Source organism: Camelina sativa, chromosome 15, assembly GCF_030686135.1.
Source record: "Camelina sativa cultivar CO46 ecotype springtype chromosome 15, ASM3068613v1".
Lineage (NCBI taxonomy): Eukaryota > Viridiplantae > Streptophyta > Magnoliopsida > Brassicales > Brassicaceae > Camelina > Camelina sativa.
In genome coordinates this window covers 7,151,968-7,172,478 of record NC_141894.1, presented here as the reverse complement: position 1 = coordinate 7,172,478, position 20,511 = coordinate 7,151,968, and the positions used below count along the sequence as shown (strand labels likewise).

Sequence of the window (20,511 nt, the reverse complement as noted above, 5' to 3'; positions counted from 1 at the left end):
TAATGCATAATTTATAGGGAGAAGCTATAAAGATTTCAGTTTTATATTATGTGAGTTAAATGTGAAAATTAATTGTTTTAAATTTGTGTTTTAATATAAAATTTTTTTTTTGTTAAAATTGCATTGCCAAGTGGACCAATAAGGAGAGACTGAAACTCTACTTTTATATATATGATTACAAAATAAAACATAAGAGATATGAATTTGTTTTTTAAACCATACAAAAGACATGTTGCAATAAATAGTAACATTTTATCAATATTTTTTTTACCATAAAACCTCTTACACATTTAAAGATTTCACGGGTGAAACGTATTTTTTACACAAAAAAATACAGTTTTGAATAAATAAATAAAAACTTTAGTTAGATATTATGTTTGACACAAATAGATATTAGTTATAGGATAATAATTTTACTTATAATAATTTTCTTTAAATCGTTTTATCCCGCACATAGTGCGGGTTGTTACCTAGTAGTTATTATTTGTAGCATCTCATATATTTTAAAATATGAGGTTTTAAAATCTAAACATTGAAAAAAAACATTTATGAAGAACACCATTTCATTGATTTATATATTTTAAAAATATATAATGAATAAAAAATTTACTAAATTCACTGAATATAATTTTTATTTAATATATCATAACGTAGATAGTAATACTGGTTTACAACTTTACATAAACGACTTAAGAAGACTAATTTGTTTAAAAAAATACTAAAGAATCAATATATATGTTTTGGTATATAAATAATTTAGTGAAAGCAAAACAAAAAACAAAAAACATAATACAACCAATCACCAAATATAAAAACATGAAAGAAGTGAAGAATTAAAATAAGAAAGAAAATATGTGTACAAACAAAAATAAAAGTGGAAACGTGGGAAAAAAGAAATAAAAAGGAAAATATGGAGGAATCGTATTGGTTATATTCAACTTCTAGTAGGGCACGTGCCCCACCTTCCTCTTCTTTAGATCCGCCCCTGCGACAGACGGAGACAGACAGAGATGAGGATTTTGACCAACTGGTCGGGTGAACACATCCGTCTTTCGATTTGGACAAAAATGTTTTAATTACGAGATTGTCTAATTCCTGTTTACTGTCGATCGTGGAGAGCAATCGTCTGCAGCCTTTTAGTTTCTTATACTGTTATACAACAGTGTGTGTTATGATTTTATAAAATACTTTGTAAAGTTTCCAAATTTGGTATTTTAATGTTAACTATAGAATACATTCAGAATTTGTTAAATTTCGTCTTTCGACATTATATGTATATATATAAAATTGAGGCCTTCCTTGAGGGAGAGGAAAGCTGAAAAGCGAACCCTAGAATATATTGAGAGCTCAATGACGATACTGGATCTTTTGAACGACGATTTGGTAGAGGAGATACTCTGTCGCGTTCCGGCCACTTCCCTGAAACGGTTACGAGCTACTTGCAAACGATGGAACCGTTTGTTCAAAGATGATAGGAGATTCGCGAGTGAGCACTGCGATAAAGCCCCAAAGGAGTTTCTCAGTCTCTTCTCGACAGCGAAGTTCAGGATTTGTCCGTTGAGCATCAATGTTCCTCCTCCATCTGTAGAGGTAAAAAGAGAGCTTAGCCTTCCTGGTCCGTATTTTAACAATTTGCTCCAGTTCGATATAGCTGAAGTCTTTCACTGCGACGGCTTATTGTTATGCTCCACCGATTGCGACCCTAAAATAGTGGTTTGGAACCCGTTTACTGGTCAAACTAGGTGGATCGAAGTCGGCATTGATCGTTGGTTTACACTTAAAAAATTAGTTCTCGGATACTACTACCAAGACAAGAACAATAAGAACAAGGCTTGCAGTAAAAGAAAAAGCTACAAAATTTTGTGCGTTGATTATGCTCATGATGGAGATCATGGAATCTACGAGCTTAACTCTTGTGATTCGTGGAGGAGGATTCCTGATGGTGATCTCATTCCACCAGGCTGGTCCACTGATTGCTCTCGACACGCCGTGTTTTTAAAGGGAAGTGCTTACTTTTTGGCTAATGAGAAATCAAAACCGCATCTTCTTGGCTTGTCATTGCTCAGATTTGATTTTTCTACTGAGAAATCATCTCTATTTGTGCCTCTTCCCTATCAGTGTCCAGAGTATGAAGTTTTGAGTCTTTCCGTTGTTAGAGAAGAGAAGCTTTCCTTGTTTTTACAGCCCGATGATGCATCCAAGGCTGAGATATGGGTGACGAGTAAGATTGATGAGACCACCAAAGTGAAAGCGGTGTCCTGGAGCAAGGTCTTTGCATTCGATTTGAGCCCTGATCTTCAGATTACTTCTTGGGTAAGCTTTTTGCTTGACGAGGATAAGAAAGTTGCCGTGTGTTGTGAGTCATGGGTACGAGACGACAAGAAGGCCATCGACAATATATACTTTCTCGGGGAGGATAATAAAGTCAGCGAATTTGGTTTTAATCTGATGGATTATCCAAATGATAAAGGCCATTGGCCAAATTGTCCAGCTATTCTTAATTACGTTCCAAGTTTGGTCCAAATCGAGCTACCTGCTGGTTGCAACAAAAGAAAAAGAGGTGACTAAGCAATTATATGTGTTCTTCTTATTTTACCTTGGTCATATTCTTTGAATAATCATCTATGTATATGATAAGAAGAGTACCATAATGTGTTTTCTATATAAGAAACGCACAGTTTTAAAGAAAAACTTTCATACAAGCAAAAGAAAAACAGAACACAAATATGAATGAATTTATTTGTCTAAAAAGCATACACAAGGCACAGTATCATCATAACTCAAAAACCAGCTCGAATTTTGGTTTTTACTGAAGCTTCTTGATCCCAGGGAAAGAGGGAAGGATCGAGATGAGAGCATCATTGTATCCTACAGGCTCTGTTCCATATGAGTAAACGAGAAAAAAAATCATTAAAGTTTTAAGAAAAACGAGGAAAGGTTAAAGAAGAAGAAAGACTTGCCTCCATCTTCTCGGAGTATTTTGACAACCTCGCCGCTGACATCAGACTAGAAGATTGATCGAGAGAAACCAGAAGAGCAGTTTTAACTGACTTAGTTGAAGCATGAGATAGTCATTATTACTAAATCATAAAATTTTAAATGGAGCATTATCTAACCTCTATTGGGAATTGGCCACCGAGTTGTTCAATGTAGCACAGAATTTGACCTTCTTTCACTTGGTCTTTCTGTCAGATTAAACAAAAGCAAACAAGAGAGTAGTAATCAGTGGTTTTTTTTACCCCATAAAAATCAAACACTCTCTTTTGTTCAAGAAGATTTGTACCTCTTTACATGACGAAGGCATGCGTTTACCCTTTATAGTTTTGGATCTCCTGAAGAACCCTACCTGCACATTACCACACCATTTAGATTGGGGACAACCATAAGTGGCTTACTCTCTGAAAGCCAGGTTTCCATGCGTTTAAGTTGTGTGGATCTCTTACTTTTGGAGATTGGAGAATCATCAAACCGTGATCAGCAGCTGAGGATGCTGGTCTTGTGATAGCCAATGAAGTAGAAGGAGTTGATCCATTCGAATCAGGACTCTTGGTAGTTTCACTGGCAGCAGCCACAGCAGGAACTGGATGAGGCTGCGGACTACTTTTGTCAGTTAGATCCCTTGCTACATATAGGCGGAAACCCCCCAGCTATTAGAATTTGCAAATAAAAGACGCAGAAAACATTAGATAAGAATCCTATTTAAAACTTAAAACTTAGCTGAGATGACTCTGCAAAACAGTAAGAATCAACTGAGTGGGGTCTTACTTTCAATTCAAACTCTGCAATTGATGAGGAATCGCATATTTCAGTGACAAGAGCTTCCACCTAGAAGAAAAAAAAGAAATTAAACCGAATGCATCCAATTAGAAAACAGACTCAATTGGTTTTATTGTGCATGCACCAAGTGAATTTTCCCACTAACTCCTCAAGGTAACACATTCTCTTCTCTTCCATTTGACAATAAGGGAACAAATTCAGAAATCTTGGCAAATGACATCCTAATAGTAAATGGCGAATGAAAACCCACCTCAGATGGCTTGGGAACTAGCTGAGCGTTCAATGGAGATGACTTGGTTTCTTCAGAATCTTCTACTTCTATAGTAGCTGTGCATAAGAAGGTTCAACTCAAAATCAATAAAGGAATAATAAAAGACACTTTCCATGCACATATTAGCCCACCACCAGTGAACACACTCGATGTGCAAAACATATAGATGGTAAAATAGCTAAAATGAGCATATCTACGATAGAAGAAAGTAACCTGAAGATAATCAAACATATAGATATAAGCTGACCTGATGTTTCTGCGGTTGGGACAGTAGATACTTGGACAGCTTTCACAGATCCAAAAGTTGTCCTGAGACTCAAGTACTTCACCGGCCTTTGTCCAAGCAATGATCTTTGGCTGAATGGTATCAGTAAGCTTCCAGAACTTACTCTACTAAGGTCTACTGCTGAGATTTTAATTTTAGGAACTCCTAGGCTACCTGAAAATATACGCTCAATTGAGGAAATCAGAGAAAACAAGACGGAATCAAAAAAGAAAAGCACAAAATCCTCAAATATGATCACTCACTATTTAAGTTGTACATAAGAACTCAATCCAAAATAGCTCCAGAAGCTTTCAAGTGATTCAAAATATAAAATCTAAGACATAAACTCATGTTAACCTAGCTCCACGTATACTCAACAGTGAGAGATTAAATGCCAAACTCATGACAATGGTGTATTCAAATTAGATTAGCTTGGCAGTTCAATATCAAAGGAAGTAACTTGAATCTCATAAACATTGATACGAACACTGAATTCAAATTCTTCAACTTTAGATCTCTAATTCATACCAAAATCAACCTAATTGTTCAAAATTGAAGTCCCTTTTCTGAATTCTCTTATCACACAAATTAGCAGAGTCCTCAAAGTTCTAATCTTTTCGATAAAATATGGTTTTAAGAGAGTAGAAAGCTACGAAAGGATTCAAATTTCAATGTAGGAAGAAAAACCCAGGTTAGTGTACGATCCCAGGAAATTGGAACAATGAAGACAAAACAAGATACAGGTAGAGAAAAAACTTACAGGAAGCCATGGAGGGAGACAAGGATTTCGAGAAACAGGAAGAAGAATATAAGGAAGAGAATGAGAATTTGTGAGCTGATACGATAACGATACGAACGAGGAGGAGGACACAAAGATTTGACGAGTGTGGGAGAGATGATCAAATTGAGGTTAACGCTCGTCGTTTGGTTGGGTTCGCTCTGTTCGATACAACCAGAGTGGTCTTTGTACAGCGAAGCACGAAACATCAAATTTTTTTTTATATGATTTGGGTTTTTATGGCCCGTTTATGTAAAGCCCATTTAATTGCCTAAGCCCGAAGTAGTGAAGTTTTGTTTATGTATATATATAATAATATTGTTTTTGCCTTTTAGGTAAAAAAGAAGTCTTACAAATTACATTTTATACAAATCATTTTGGTGCACAAAAAAAAAAAAAAAAAATTATTTTAGAAATATTTATTACACCTGTTTTAGAGCATATACTTTCCAATTATATCCTATTAAAATATCTAGTTATGCACTAAAAGTTTTCTCTTGCCGCATTTGGAGATGCATACCAAAACCTACATATGTTATCCTAAGCATTTTAAATTTTATATAGCTTGGAAGTTAGACAATTTGGGGTATGTTAGACAATTTTATTTATTTATTTTTTTGATAATTGATATAAGTTTTCTTCTTATTTCATATAATTAATTGATACATAAATTTTGCTTATTATTGCTGTCACTAGTCACTAGGTTGATAGAATTATGTCTACTCTAAAAGTGATTGTTAGTAGTATATTACAGTCTATTAGAATATACGTTGAAAAGGCTGAACTACAATAAAACAAAAACAGAAAAAAAAAAGTAGCAACTCATGTATAAAGCGATGAAATTGAGAAGAGAATCTTCTTTTAAGTTTGACGGAAAAAAAAAAAAAAAAAAAAAAATCTTCTTTTAAGAAAGACATGCAGCGTACAATGATTAGAATAATAAAAACTCTTAAAAAGAAACTGCAAAAGAAAAATTACGAATTAAAGAGGAAAAAAAGAGAGAAAATAAAAATAAAAAGTGGATAATACATCCCAAAAGCACGACAGCTAAAGTTACAATATTGGCTCTCATTTTAACATCTCTAACAAAATTATCATCATCTTTAATTCAATCTTGCTCTGCTCCTGCTTCTCCTTTCCATTGATTGAAACGGTATGCCTACATCACAAAAACATTTCATCAATAGAACTTAATCACATACAAAGAGTACACTATCTATATATATGTAACGATAAAAATAATAGTTCAAAGTTGAATTAATTACCCAAGAACTTGGAGACATGGCTACTTCAAAAGCATTGTGTATAACTTAGAAAGAGGTCCTGTTGCTGAAGTCTCTTGGTGCATTGCATCTGAAGCATTCCATTCTGCTTGCAAAGTTGTGCTCATTGCAACCAAGCCTGTTTCCATTTTTAAATTAAACTTTAATGTACACGTATATAAAAACTATAGATTATATTCATGACTCGAGTTTTATCAACCAATTAGTGTATATGGATTAATAATTGTTACCTAGTGCAAATCCAGTCGCCGGATTTCCAGCTGGAGCGGCCGCCATTACCGGGGACTCTAGACCGCATAACGTCTGCGTCAAACATGGCCGGACCACCGATGCCACCCCCTCCTCCTCCAGCGCCAGTCTCGTCCTTGAAAGTGCCGCATTTGAAGCAAGTGGAGCGACTGGCGAAGTTGTGAGTCCCGCAGTTTCCGACGGTGCAGTACCAGTCACCTGGACGAACGTCGGAGCCAGTGGTGAATCCGAAAGCTGACATGGCTCTGCCTCCGTAACCGCCGAAGTCTAAGCCACCGACTCCAACGGGGCCGGAACGAGAGTCACCGCATCGCTGGCAAGAGTCTCGGCGCTGGAAGTTGAGGTGGCTGCATGACCTGCAGTTCCAATCTCCGGGTCTGTTCATTCTTCAGTTCTTGTTTGCGTGCGTTTATATTATTTCCTGTTACATGCATATTAATTCGAATATTAGATACTTCAACAAACTGAATAGTTGATGTAACAAAAAAAATATATCTATGTTACAAAATATCCCTGAGTAAACACAATAGGCACTAAGGAAAATGAAATTCTTATGTATTGAACTCATGCATGCTTTCGTTAAAAGTTAGTAAAATAGTTGTATCAATTTACGCAAAGATAGTAATAGTGGATATACATATATTTTCATATGTTTAATAGTTATGAAGACTAACTAACTTACTATATTCATTACGAATAACATAATATTTGCCAATTGTTTGTGGCTATATATGTCTGAAATCGATATCTATAAAATAATAAAATAGTTAACGAAATAATTTAGTTGAAAAAGACTAACCTTGAAGAACTTGGAAGAGATGTGATGATGAGTTTAGTGAAAGAAAAATAAGACACGAGGCTTTGAAAGAGTGATGTGAAGAGGATGGGCTTAAATAGAACAGAGAAGAACACACAACTGCTGGCTCGTTCAAAAAAAAAAAAAATAATTAATAATTACTTTCTCGTTTTCTTCACCTCTCAAGTGTAAACTTTCGCAAAAGAAGAGCAACAAAAATATAACCGATAAATATTTAAAATAAATTAAGTGAAAAATTTCGGCTAAGATTCCCAAGCCTAGAAATTATTTGATATGTTTGGCCACACCTTAGAGTGTTTCTTGTATTATGATATATACTGTATTTGTTTGATTATAATATGCTATCCGTAGCTTTGTTGTAATTAAAAGACATAGATTTTAGTGACTTACTGTCTTATTCACAATTACAAGGAATTCATATGAAGAATTAAAATTTTCGAAAATATGTAATACTTACTATGTATGGAAATAGCTAGTATAGTGGATTTTCTTATTGTCCTTGCTATATTGAAACAACGATGTTTTAATATTTTTTTGGGTTCAAATTAATCTTCGTTTAAGTAAAATTATATTATGACAGTCAAAGATAGACTCAACAGTTGATGATGCCACAACTTAGATTTTTTTTTACTCGACATGTTTTTTTGTCACCTACTCGTTCTTTTTATCATCTTGTTCATTTCAATTTTTATATAACAGTTGTAAATTTAAAGTACTTTGATTAGAAGAATCTTGGGTCAAAGCATAATGTAATTTTAAGTAAAATTAAGAGTGATAAGTAGCCAACAAACAACTAAAGGAGCCCACACCCAACTAAAAGAAAGAGATCTTGTTAACCTCTAGCTCTACATAAAAGCAGTCCTTTGACTCGTACCTTTTTTTTTTTTTTTTTGACTCGTACCTTTTTGGACCGTCTATCTCTATAATGCAGTTCATAACTATATTTATTAATTTATCGTCAAAAAAAAAAAAACTATGTTTATTAATTCATGATTATACGCTTAAACACCAAGGAAGCTCATCATTTGGTTACCTATGAACGATGATAGTATTTAATTCAAGTAGCTAGTAGTTAGCTAGACGACCTTGCTTATAGTATCACAAAACAAAAAATATCAACACATTAATGTTAACAGAATTAATTCCAACTAACAAACTATAAATATCGTTTCTCTATTCTGAAACTTGTCATTGCTAACATACTTTTTTTTGTAATAACTTGTTAACGTATTTTGGAACACATAACGGTGGTATATATGTATGGAAGAATTCTATTTTACAAGTACACCATTTTCATATAGTTTAAACTTGTCATTTTAATTAGTTCTGTCTTACAACTACTTTGAAATGAGAAGAACTAATCTATGAAATTCTATTATTTTTTAAATGTGAAGGTAACGTAGAGATCGACCAGGGTGAATAGGAATTAACCCTAGAAATTTGGTTGGAACACACAATAAAATTGCTAAACGAAATTATATAAAAGTGTACAATATATAAAGATGATATATCTTTGAATAGGGAATCGATTCGGTATCTTCTACGTGGTATAAGCTTTTTGGTTGATATAGAAAAGGGTAGCTTAATCTCACAATTATATTATGGTAAGTCTCTTTCATTTATACTTTAACTTTAAGGAGGCAAAGGAATCGATATCCGAGACACGAATAAAAATTTATATTACTTTTGAATTTTGAATATTCACTATCTTTTGTTCTTCTTTTCTTTTTCATAAATATATAATACAAATTCTCCTTTGCTTAGCAGCAACGTAACAAAACTTGTAAACTTCAAAAAGAAAGAATGATTAATGTGATAGATATTGGTAAGTTTTACGAACTGTCTTTGTTGTTATATGTTCCACTCCGAATAATGTTTTCTATCGTATAATTTCTTGTTTTATTGTTCTATCATTTGTTTTCATTCGTAAAATTTGTAAAGAAGATTTTCATATGGTTTAAGTTGAAAATGGTATTATAAACAAAAAAAAATGATTACAAATGCGTCGAAGACCATACAAATATAATAGTGAAAAATAGAAAATCTAACAAAAATATGGGTAAAACGAAAACATAAAAAGAGAGGAAACTCAAAAGGGATGAGGCAAAATAGAGAGTTTCAATAAAGATAAATTTGGGTGATTGTGACGGAATAATTCTTCGATGTTTTCATTTAGACCATCTTTTCTTTTATTCTCACTTTAATTTTTCCTTTATTTTTCTTGATGTTTATTCCCGACTTAAGAAAAAAAAAACTAACTGGAACAAAGAAAAAAATTGGCAATCTTCCAAATATATTTATAAATAGGTATGATTTTTGTATTGTCATAACAAAATAAAAAAAGATAGGGGGAGAACTGCTAATATCTGGAGTCCATTCTCTTGGAGAAGAGTAAAGTGGGCAACCAAAAAAAAAAGGAACTGGGCTGATTCGATTCTCTTTGGGACTCCCATCCATGCATCACCTCTTTCATTTTACTTTTATTATTTTACAATATTAAGTAATTACCTTTTATTTTAATTGTAAGCATAACAACAAATAACAAAACCTTTATTACGGGTCTCAAAACCTAAATATTTTAAAACATAGGAAAAGGTTTCGTACAATAAAATTTGAAAGAAAAAAATAGAGAAGAAGAAATCAAGTCAATTTACCTTAAAACCTATAATAAACAGTAGGATTTTCCGGAGTTACTGTCGGCGTTGGTATCCCATGGGTGTTCTTTGTAGTTGCGGCTACCCTTTTGTGCCATACTCTCAGTTGTTCTCATGTTATTATTAATCTAACACGTTTTCCAAAAATATTAGAGGGGGTATTAAACTTGATATTCTTAAGATTTGATAAGATTTTAAAATTTTAGAATTCTGAAAGATTTTAAGAGATTTGATTGTGTTTTAGAGTTATTCTATTAAAAGAAAAGGAAAATAAAATATGTTTATATGAGATTCTATGAGATTTTATAGTAAACTTTGAATGATTTTAAAATATTTTATAACACCAAAAAAAGAAAACTCTATACCAAACGATTGTTCTCGTGTTTGTTCTCTTTCCTTGCATCGCTTATACACCACGTCTTCATATATTTTGTATTGTTTGTTAGTTAATTATCCCATTGTTTGAAGCTTGTCTTTTCTCAGTTAATAGTTGACCTCTCGTAATTTTACGTTTCATTGAACAAAAAAAGACACTGAACCACTAGGTTGTAGGTCGTTTGATTGCAAAGATTGATGAAATTATTCTCGCATCGTGCATATCACTAAATGAGAGTTTTCAAAATAGAGAAAAGAAAAAAAAAACTTTTACGTCTCTAGACAAGAACCAAAACAGAGAAAAGGAAAAAGAATTACCCAACAATGGGAATGAAACAATCTAAAAATAAAGCATAGTCATAGTACTGCATCATGACAGAAACAGAGATGAACTTCAAGTATGATGATAGTTGATATATCATGGTTTTTGTGGTTTTTAACCATGATATAAGGAGTCTTTTAGTGTCTTTTCATTTGTTTCTAGATTGTTTTTGAGTCTTTACAGGTTTTTAGCATGAAAGGAGCAAAGTGGAGCAGTTTGGATCATTTTGGAGCAATAATCTGGAGGAAATCAGCTTGGAGTCGAATATGAGAGAGGGCATCGATCGACACTAGAGAGCATCGATCGACACCCTTGTTGCCAACGAGAAAAGAGCCAAATTTGGAAGTTTTACAAATCTGCCCTAAAGTTTTCCATAATTGCAAAACAAGTCCCTGACGTGTTTTAGGACATATAAATAGTGTTTTTAGGTTTTCCAAACCCTTAAGTTTTCATTCTATCAAGTTTTATTTTTCTGCAACCCTGTGAGATTTTGAGAGCTTTTGGAGAGAGAGATCTGCTTTGAGAGAAGAATTTCTTGAACTCCCTTTTACTCTTTTAATTTCAATTGCATATTATTCAGAATTATGTCTTGTTCTTCATTGATTATGTCTGAGTAATTTGTTTGTTAGGTTTAGGGTTTTTCACAGGGATTTTATGAATTATTAGATCTGTTTATTTAGGATTCATTATCTTTCTAGATCTTCATCTTAGGTTGTTCTTCATATTAATTCTTGATTGATCACCTAGAATTAATACTTTAGGAAAATAAATTGATATGAGAATATAATTGATTTTCCTGACAAAAACCTTTTGATGAGCAAAATTATTTCTTGCAAAGAGATTTGATTTAATAATTTTGTGAACAATCTAAACCTGTTTTTATTGCTGATTTATTACCTAGAATTTTACAAAGAGATTTGGATTTTCTGGTTTTAAATTTAGATATTATTTGCAGTGAGAACTGATTTAATTTACAAAAGTGTTTAGAGTTCTAGATCTGTTCTTAATTGTTTGAATCATAATTTATTGATTGATTTAATATTTCATAATTTCCTGAGAAATTCCCTAGGCCTAGCTTTTTGATCTTCTGAATTTACAACAGTTTTATTTAATATTTTGCATTGCTATTTTTAATTCAATTTAATCTGTTTAGCATAATTATAAAACTCTATAATTTATTGTGTAGTCTTGAGTCCTTGTGGAATTCGACCCCTAAGTACTGCAGTGATCTCTTAATTTGAGAGAGTAGCTCTAGGGTAAATTTGAGCATATCAAATTTTGGCGCCGTTGCCGGGGACTCTTTTGATCTACCATTAGATTTGAGTTTTAGATTTTGTCTAAATTTTTCTTTTTATTTTCTACTTACACGTTTTTGTTTTTCTTCTCTTTGGTGTTTCAGGTGCATGCCTCCTAGACCTCACACAAGGAGCAACAAGTCTGGTCCTACTGTGAATTTGTCAAACCAAGAGTTAGGAAAACTTGAGCGTGAGAACAGAAAGGCAGCCAAATCTCTAAAGATGGTTAATACTATCATTCTGATGCGAGATGAGGATGGTGCTTTAAGGGATCAAGAGGGCCACTTGCGCAATGAGCAGGGCCAAAAGATTGATGTTGAGGGCAATGTGATTGCTGAAATTGCTGTTGTCGACGAACCAGCTGATGGTGTCGACGGTGTCGATCGACACCAACAAGAGGGTATCGATCGACACCCCCTTCCTGCAGACGGACGTGGAGCTGCCAACCACGTACAGAACCCAGTTCGACGACAGGAGCAGAACCGGGACTTGATCAGGACCATTGCTGACTACAACCGGGCTGATCTTATGTATGAGAACCGGTCTGCAATTGTTCCTCCACCATTCCAGAGGAATGACTTTGAGCTGAAGCCTGCTTACTTTCAACTGGTTGGACAGAGACCTTTCTCTGCTCTGCCCCATGAGAAGCCTCTGGACCATATTGAGCATTTTGAGGATCTTGTGACCAGTATCAAGGTTAATGGAGTGACTGAGGATTTCATATTCTGCAAGCTCTTCCCATACTCACTTGCAGGAGAGGCATCTCAGTGGTTGAAGCAGTTGCCAGCTGGATCTCTGACAAACTGGCATGATATCAAGGTGGCTTTTCTCAACCATTTCTATGATGATGCAATGTCAGTTGAGCTGAGAGTCAAGATCTCTTCATTCAAGCAAGGACATGATGAAGCTTTCAAGGCAGCTTGGGTGAGGTTCAAAGCTTATCAAAGAGACTGTCCACACCATGGGTTTTCAAGGGTACAACTGTTGAGTATCTTCTTTAGAGGGTGTGACTGGAAGTATCAGTTAGCTTTAGATGCTGCAAGTCATGGGAACTTCAAGACAAGATTTCCAGAAGATGCAGAAGTTTTGATTGAGAATTTGGCTTCTAGCAATAGCACTAAAAGAGCTGATGCTGAAAGAAAGAGACTGCATGGAGAGTTTGATGCAAATCAGCTAGCTTATGTTAGTGCTAAGCTTGATTCAGTGCACAATCTTCTTGTGGGAAAGAAGTCAGTCCAATTTGTTGCTGAAGTTGAGACGTTTGAGCCAGAGCCAGAGAATTCAGAGGAGAATGTCAACTATGTGTATGGAGCTGGGTATCAGGGACAGAGATTCGGTAATCAGCAAGGAAACATACCTTACAATGGTGACCAGAAGCAGCAACAGAACAATGGCTCTACAAGAACCTATGGGAATTCATCTTATCAGTCTCCACCTCCTAAGACTTCTTCTGAGAGTAGAATGGAGGCCATGCTTGAGCAGCTTCTACAAGGTCAAGAGAATTTGACAGTGACATTCAATGGGAAGATTGACAATGTCTACACTGAGCTGAATGGGAAGATTGATGCATTGAATGTTCATGTTAAGAAGCTGGAGATTCAAGTTGCACAGACTGCTGGGTCTGTCAAAAGGCAAGAGAATTATCTTCCAGCAAGAACTGAGTCAAACCCCAGACATGCTTGCAATGCCATATCAGTGAGAGATGAAGATGATGGTGAAATTGCTTCTACAGAAAAAGAAGAGAAATCGACCAATCTCTCGGTTTTAGATGATGGTGTCGATCGACACCACCTGGCTGTCGGTCGACACTCCTCTCAGACGAACCCAGAAACTGCAAAATCTCAGGTTCCAGCTGCTGAAAGAGTCTACAAGCCTAAGGTTCCTTTTCCCAAGCCAAGAAGGTCTAAGCAGGAGCTTGAGGAAGCTAGATGCAAGACTATGATGGATAAGGTGATGATTGAGATGCCTTTAATTGATGCAGTGAAGCTTTCACCACCACTTAAGCGCTATTTCAAGAGAATGGTATCCAATGGTTTGAGCCCTGAAAAAGAAGCATTGCTAACTAAGGATGTTAGTGCAATTCTGTTGAACCAGCCTGTTCAGAGGAAGAAGGAGAGAAAGAAGGAGAGAAAGCAGGAGGTAGTTGTCTCTAAGGAAGTGAGTGCAATCATTCAATGTAGGACTGCTAAGAAGTTACCAGATCCTGGAAGCTTTGTACTTGATTGCTCAATCTCAGCAGGAAGGTTTTCTCATTCACTTTGTGACCTTGGCTCTAGCATCAACTTGATGCTACATTCTGTTGCTGTGAGACTTGGGATGACAGAATTCAAGCCAACTCAGATTTCTCTAATCCTAGCTGATCGCTCCCGAAGAACTCCTAAAGGTGTTTTAGAGGATATTCCAGTTAAGGTTGGCAACTTCATGATTCCTACTAACTTTGTGGTGCTGAAGTATGATCAAGAGCCTAAAGATCCTCTCATCTTAGGAAGATCTTTCTTGGCTACAGCTGGTGCAATCATCGATGTGCAGAAAGGACACATAACACTGAATGTGGATGGTTTGAGTATGAGTTTTGAGATGGATAAGCTGAGGAGGGCTCCTACTATTGATGGACAGACTTTTTCTGTTGAAAATGTTTCTGCAACACAAGCATCAGGCTCAGTGTCGATCGATGCCACCAAGAGAGTATCGATCGACACCCCTCCATGACCGCGACAAATCTTTTCCAAAACTGATGCTCCAAGTCAGAAACCTATTCCCAAACAGAAGAGTCATCAATCCACACTCCAGAGCCCTCAGGTAAGGCCAAGGTATGCATCTCCTTCTCCTAAACTTCCTCCTATCATCAACAAGAATTTCAAAGAGATAAAAACTGTTTTGTAGTTAACCAAGCCACGAGATTATCGTAGAGCGCTTGTTTCTTCTGTTGATGATTTTGCAGGACAGAAAAGATACCCTCCCATACCTAAGTCTCGCCCTGGTCTTGTTCCTAACATCCTTGGCAAGCCTCATGCACCTAACGCTTATACACCGCCTTGGATGAAGAGGATTTCAATGCCATGTTCTGATCCTCCGGATGCATGAGCTCCAACACAGTCAAGCTAATGACTGAAAACAAGCGCTTAGTGGGAGGCAACCCACTGGTAGGTTTTTCTTTTTCTTTTGATTTTGATTTTTGTTTATTTTATTTTTATTTTTGCTTTCCTCTTACTTGATAACACTGGGGACAGTGTTGTTTAAGTCTGGGGGAGGTTAGTTACTAACTATGTTTTCTGTTTTTGAGTTTCAGTTGTGTCAGTCAAAACCATAAAGTTTGAGTCAAATTTTTCAAAATTTTTCTTTTTGTCTTTGGGAATTATGATCTTGACTAATGATTTCTCTTATTTAGCTAACACTCTAATGATTATTTGTTTATGCTTGATCTCAGAACTGAAGCTTAGAAAGACTATGAGCCTTATCAACAATCCTGAAAGCCCTTATTCAATGGATATCTGATTAATCTAACATTGTCTCAACTTTTATCAGGATTTTAACCGGACTTAATCTCTTACTTTGGGGTTGGAAATTAGTGGACTAGACTTCTTCTTCAGGCCATACAGGACAGTGCAATTTTTCAAAGTATGTCTCCCCTCTCTCTTCCCTTCAGTGCCTAAAAAAAAGAAAGGAATAAAAGATGAAATGATTTTGATCAGTTTAGAGAGGTAGGTAAATTACCTGTGACCTCATTATTCTACTCTTGAGTCAAATGATCACACAAAGCTTGGAAGCAAGGGGTAGGTAAATTACCGATGACCCCGGTATTCGCTTACACCTTTGATTTAGAAAAATAAAAAATAAAAAAAAATAATGGAAGTGAGAAAAGGGAGAGGAAAGGAGATGTAAGAAGAATGTCTTGGCCTGAAAAGAGTCCATATGCCACTGATTAATACACCCAAGGTAAGAATTCACCTTATTTGTGCTTTAATATTGACTAATGAGATGACAATGGAGATTTCAGAGATTCCAGAGGATTGTAGGATTTGAGTAAGGAATGTTGATGCTTATCATGGTTAAGTATAAGAAGTAAGTTCTTGAGTCAGGTAAATGAAGAGTGCAAATAAGAATCATCATGCAATTGAGTGAGTTCCCTGTTTTCAAACTTCTTTCACAGGTCTAAGTTTATGTTTTGCTTGAGGGCAAGCAAAGGCTAAGTCTGGAGGAGTTGATATATCATGGTTTTTGTGGTTTTTAACCATGATATAAGGAGTCTTTTAGTGTCTTTTCATTTGTTTCTAGATTGTTTTTGAGTCTTTACAGGTTTTTAGCATGAAAGGAGCAAAGTGGAGCAGTTTGGATCATTTTGGAGCAATAATCTGGAGGAAATCAGCTTGGAGTCGAATATGAGAGAGGGCATCGATCGACAATAGAGAGCATCGATCGACACCCTTGTTGCCAACGAGAAAAGAGCCAAATTTGGAAGTTTTACAAATCTGCCCCAAAGTTTTCCATAATTGCAAAACAAGTCTCTGACGTGTTTTAGGACATATAAATAGTGTTTTTAGGTTTTCCAAACCCTTAAGTTTTCATTCTATCAAGTTTTATTTTTCTGCAACCCTGTGAGATTTTGAGAGCTTTTGGAGAGAGAGATCTGCTTTGAGAGAAGAATTTCTTGAACTCCCTTTTACTCTTTTAATTTCAATTGCATATTATTCAGAATTATGTCTTGTTCTTCATTGATTATGTCTGAGTAATTTGTTTGTTAGGTTTAGGGTTTTTCACAGGGATTTTATGAATTATTAGATCTGTTTATTTAGGATTCATTATCTTTCTAGATCTTCATCTTAGGTTGTTCTTCATATTAATTCTTGATTGATCACCTAGAATTAATACTTTAGGAAAATAAATTGATATGAGAATATAATTGATTTTCCTGACAAAAACCTTTTGATGAGCAAAATTATTTCTTGCAAAGAGATTTGATTTAATAATTTTGTGAACAATCTAAACCTGTTTTTATTGCTGATTTATTACCTAGAATTTTACAAAGAGATTTAGATTTTCTGGTTTTAAATTTAGATATTATTTGCAGTGAGAACTGATTTAATTTACAAAAGTGTTTAGAGTTCTAGATATGTTCTTAATTGTTTGAATCCTAATTTATTGATTGATTTAATATTTCATAATTTCCTGAGAAATTCCCTAGGTCTAGCTTTTTGATCTTCTGAATTTACAACAGTTTTATTTAATATTTTGCATTGCTATTTTTAATTCAATTTAATCTGTTTAGCATAATTATAAAACTCTATAATTTATTGTGTAGTCTTGAGTCCTTGTGGAATTCGACCCCTAAGTACTGCAGTGATCTCTTAATTTGAGAGAGTAGCTCTAGGGTAAATTTGAGCATATCAATAGTAATTGTGTAGGACAGAAGTAGGGCTGGGCATTCGGGTTATCCGTTTGGGTTCGGGTATTACCCGTTCGGGTTCGGGTTAATGGGTAATGGAAAATAGAATCCATTCGGGTATTTTACTATGTTTGGGTTCGGTTCGGTTCGGGTAGTACCGGGTTCGGGTCGGTTTGGGTTACAATTTTCAGAACCCAATTAGTACCCGAACTACCGGGTACCCGAAAAAATATAATTAAAATTAATAAAATTTAAATAAATTTAGTTAAAGTTTGACTTATGTGACAATATATTTTAGAAATTTTGATTATTTTTGATATTTAGGTATAAAACTAAATAAAATATTCAAAATTATAATCATAACTTTAGGGTAATTGCATTATATTAATGATAAATATTATAAATATGTTTATATGTTTGGGTTTATTGGGTACCCAAACGGGTATCGGGTATTACCCGACCCTAACCCGAACCCACGGGTATTAGAAAATAGAACCCAATAGGGTTTTATAGGCAAACCCGAACCCAACCCGAACCCGGTTTTTCGGGTCGGGTTCCGGATTGGGTATTCGGGTACGGTTTTTATGCCCAGGCCTAGACAGAAGAAAGCTACAGATCGATATATATATATATATGCACCAATAATTTAACCCTAATAAGAAAACAAAATATAAACCCCATAAACTCAAAAAGAACAGCCCATAAACCATGATCCACCGGCAAATTGCAGTACAAAAACAATTGCAGTACATAAACCATCTTCTCAGGTGATCTCCTTTCTCAAAATCAGTTACGCCTTCCCCTATGCTCTCCACAATACTGCAGAAACATCCATGGACACAATACCAGTATTCAAACCAGTTGTCTATTTCTTAACTCAATTCACAAAAAACTACACCATAGAAGACACTTGACCAATTAGCAAAGTCTCTAACACTTGACCAATGCCTATACCAAGAACGGAGACAAATTCAAATGTTGCTAAATCACACTAGTCTTATGCTAATTGCTAAACACCAGAACAATGTTGCTAAATCACACTAAGAACACTCAATACCACATCAAATTCTACACATATTCGAAACTAAAATTTGGTTATAGACAGAAGTAACTTATCCTGCAATTTTGACTGCTTCAAGCACAAAATGAACAAACAACCTTGAAGAAGTAGAAGAGGAAGAAACAGAGCTTCTTCATTCACCTAACACCGAATTCACCGGTCTTCACATCTTCCCAATATCCATCAAACAAAACTTCTTCATTCACCTAAAGTGATCTAACGACATTTATTAATCTAGAGAGAAAGGATTCGGAGGATTGTACAGAAGATTGGGAAAACATACCTTGATGATTCTTCAAGGAAGATTACTTTTGGCCATTGGATTCGATCGATTGAAGGAGGAGAAGTTACGGTTTTGAGAGAAAGAAAGAGACGATGATAGGGATTATCGGTTGGGTTGTGTTGACTGTTTTTTTTTTTTTTAAGAAATCCTCTGAAATTCCACCTCATAACATATGATTTTGATACTCATATTTTTCAACTAAAAAACAAACCAAAATCTTCTAGAATCATTCAAAATAGCAGTTTTTTAAAAAGTTATGTTATTTTGAATAACAGTATATTTCAAGTAAGTTTTATGAATCTTGATTGAATAACAAGAGATTGTAAATTATTTTAAATGATTTTACATAAATCTAAGTTGAATAACATAGGATTTTAAAAGATTTTTAAAAATCATCCATTGAATAACAACTGATTTTAAAAATACTCTACAATCTTCTAAAATACAAGCTTAATACCCCCTCTTATTCTTTCCGTTTTATAATATAATATGTTTAGAAAAATATTTTTGTTTTATAATATAAAATATTGTAAAGTTTCTATAGAATCATTAGATTAATTTCATATTTTATAATTAATTAAACTTTTTAAAAATAGTTATTTATTAATATATGTGTTTTAATTAAAACATCGTATATTTTGAAAAGTATTAAGTACTACTAACTAATAGAAAACAAAAGTAAATTAGTCGGTGAAATTGCAAATTTTGAGTTAAAAGTTTGATAAAAGATAGCCTTTTTTAAAATAATAATTAGTTGGTTCATTTTTGTTTGATATAGTTTTTTTGTTTGAATTAATGTATCGTATATTAATTTATAACAAATATTACAAGCTAAAAACGGGAAAGTATGCAAGCATAAAATAGCTATATCTAATTAAGTACGTAGTTCATCTTAGGTAGTGGATCCATCGATCAAGGACAAGGACTCAAGGAGGCCACTAAAATTCGCTCGGGGCTTGGTAGTGGGTTTATTTGTGTTTCAATTGTGTTTGATACACTTGTTCATACTCATCCTTTTTTTTGTCTGTCATCGTATCATCTGTACTAGTTACATTTAAATTTACCACACTCGTTTGTGTGTCTATCTATGTTTGTCCTTACTCCTTACGTTTAATTAATCCAACGTGAATGATAGATAGTAATTAACATAATCCAACTGCATAATCCAAGCTATTTGCAATTAAGTGACGAATATTCCTTGGCTAATTGTCACACTAATTAGTTATGTGAGATGAGCAGGCAAGCTAGTTGCTCGGTTCATGTGAGATTAAGTTTGACCCTTTTTAAATGAAAAAATATAAAGAGTATTTTAATCGTACGAATCTAAGTGATAGTTGGATACGTCACGGAACATGTAACGACCGACGAGTAATTTCATGTAACGAACGATCAAAACAATAAACAAATTGTAAAAATAGCCATATCACATGCGACGACGATACGTAAGGCATCGCCACGTAGCACGCATCTTCCTCGTAACCATGAGGTGTCGCAACCACAGAGGCCAACACGTACAAGACCGAGAAACCGCATACTAACTCGCAACGTAAAGTACAACAACACTCCCAAGCTCCCGTTTTTTAAAATTCGGTTTTAATCTCAACACACCACGCAGCTACACACCTGTCACTGCTAAATACGTGTCTTCTTCTCCCGCCGACCAAGACACACTACAAATGTCCCGATGGTTGGGAGAGAC

The 20,511-nt window shown here is 34.7% G+C and overlaps 2 protein-coding genes, 1 non-coding gene and 1 pseudogene across 4 annotated transcripts; 1 reads left to right on the top strand and 3 right to left on the bottom strand.

Moving 5' to 3' along the window:
- Positions 1-1,350: 1,350 nt before the first annotated feature.
- On the top strand, positions 1,351-2,568 carry LOC104745879 (F-box protein ETP1 pseudogene; annotated as a pseudogene). The gene has a single exon (XR_015582517.1). The product of XR_015582517.1 is annotated as an F-box protein ETP1 pseudogene (transcript).
- Positions 2,569-2,609: 41 nt separating this feature from the next.
- Positions 2,610-5,302, bottom strand: LOC104745878 (uncharacterized). The gene is made up of 9 exons (XM_010467246.3): positions 5,074-5,302; positions 4,296-4,487; positions 4,028-4,104; positions 3,766-3,825; positions 3,444-3,647; positions 3,284-3,346; positions 3,117-3,185; positions 2,961-3,006; positions 2,610-2,877 (listed from the first exon to the last, which is right to left on the bottom strand). Exons 1-9 carry the CDS (start codon positions 5,081-5,083, stop codon positions 2,807-2,809), a joined length of 792 nt encoding a protein of 263 aa, XP_010465548.1. The 5' UTR covers positions 5,084-5,302; the 3' UTR covers positions 2,610-2,806.
- A 631-nt stretch (positions 5,303-5,933) lies between these two features.
- On the bottom strand, positions 5,934-7,798 carry LOC104745877 (RNA-binding protein csdA). Its single transcript, XM_010467243.3, has 4 exons — positions 7,423-7,798; positions 6,605-7,044; positions 6,357-6,492; positions 5,934-6,250 (listed from the first exon to the last, which is right to left on the bottom strand). The coding sequence occupies exons 2-3, from the start codon at positions 7,006-7,008 to the stop codon at positions 6,402-6,404; spliced, it is 495 nt and encodes a 164-aa protein (XP_010465545.1). The 5' UTR covers positions 7,009-7,044; positions 7,423-7,798; the 3' UTR covers positions 5,934-6,250; positions 6,357-6,401.
- A 5,149-nt stretch (positions 7,799-12,947) lies between these two features.
- LOC147926336 (small nucleolar RNA R71) lies at positions 12,948-13,054 on the bottom strand. Its single transcript, XR_015583210.1, has one exon. It is a non-coding gene; the product is annotated as a small nucleolar RNA R71 (small nucleolar RNA).
- Positions 13,055-20,511: the final 7,457 nt, after the last annotated feature.

What these genes read in the sequence shown, in the direction of transcription:
- LOC104745878 (XM_010467246.3), bottom strand. An exon ending in CCCAACCGCAGAAACATCAG is followed by an intron (nt 4,105 to 4,295) that starts GTCAGCTTATAT and finishes TCTTATGCACAG; the next exon opens with CTACTATAGAAGTAGAAGAT. An exon ending in TAGTTCCCAAGCCATCTGAG is followed by an intron (nt 3,826 to 4,027) that starts GTGGGTTTTCAT and finishes TTTTTCTTCTAG; the next exon opens with GTGGAAGCTCTTGTCACTGA.
- LOC104745877 (XM_010467243.3), bottom strand. Translation starts at nt 7,008, where the DNA reads ATGAACAGACCCGGAGATTGGAACTGCAGGTCATGCAGCCACCTCAAC. An exon ending in GGCGACTGGATTTGCACTAG is followed by an intron (nt 6,493 to 6,604) that starts GTAACAATTATT and finishes AAATGGAAACAG; the next exon opens with GCTTGGTTGCAATGAGCACA.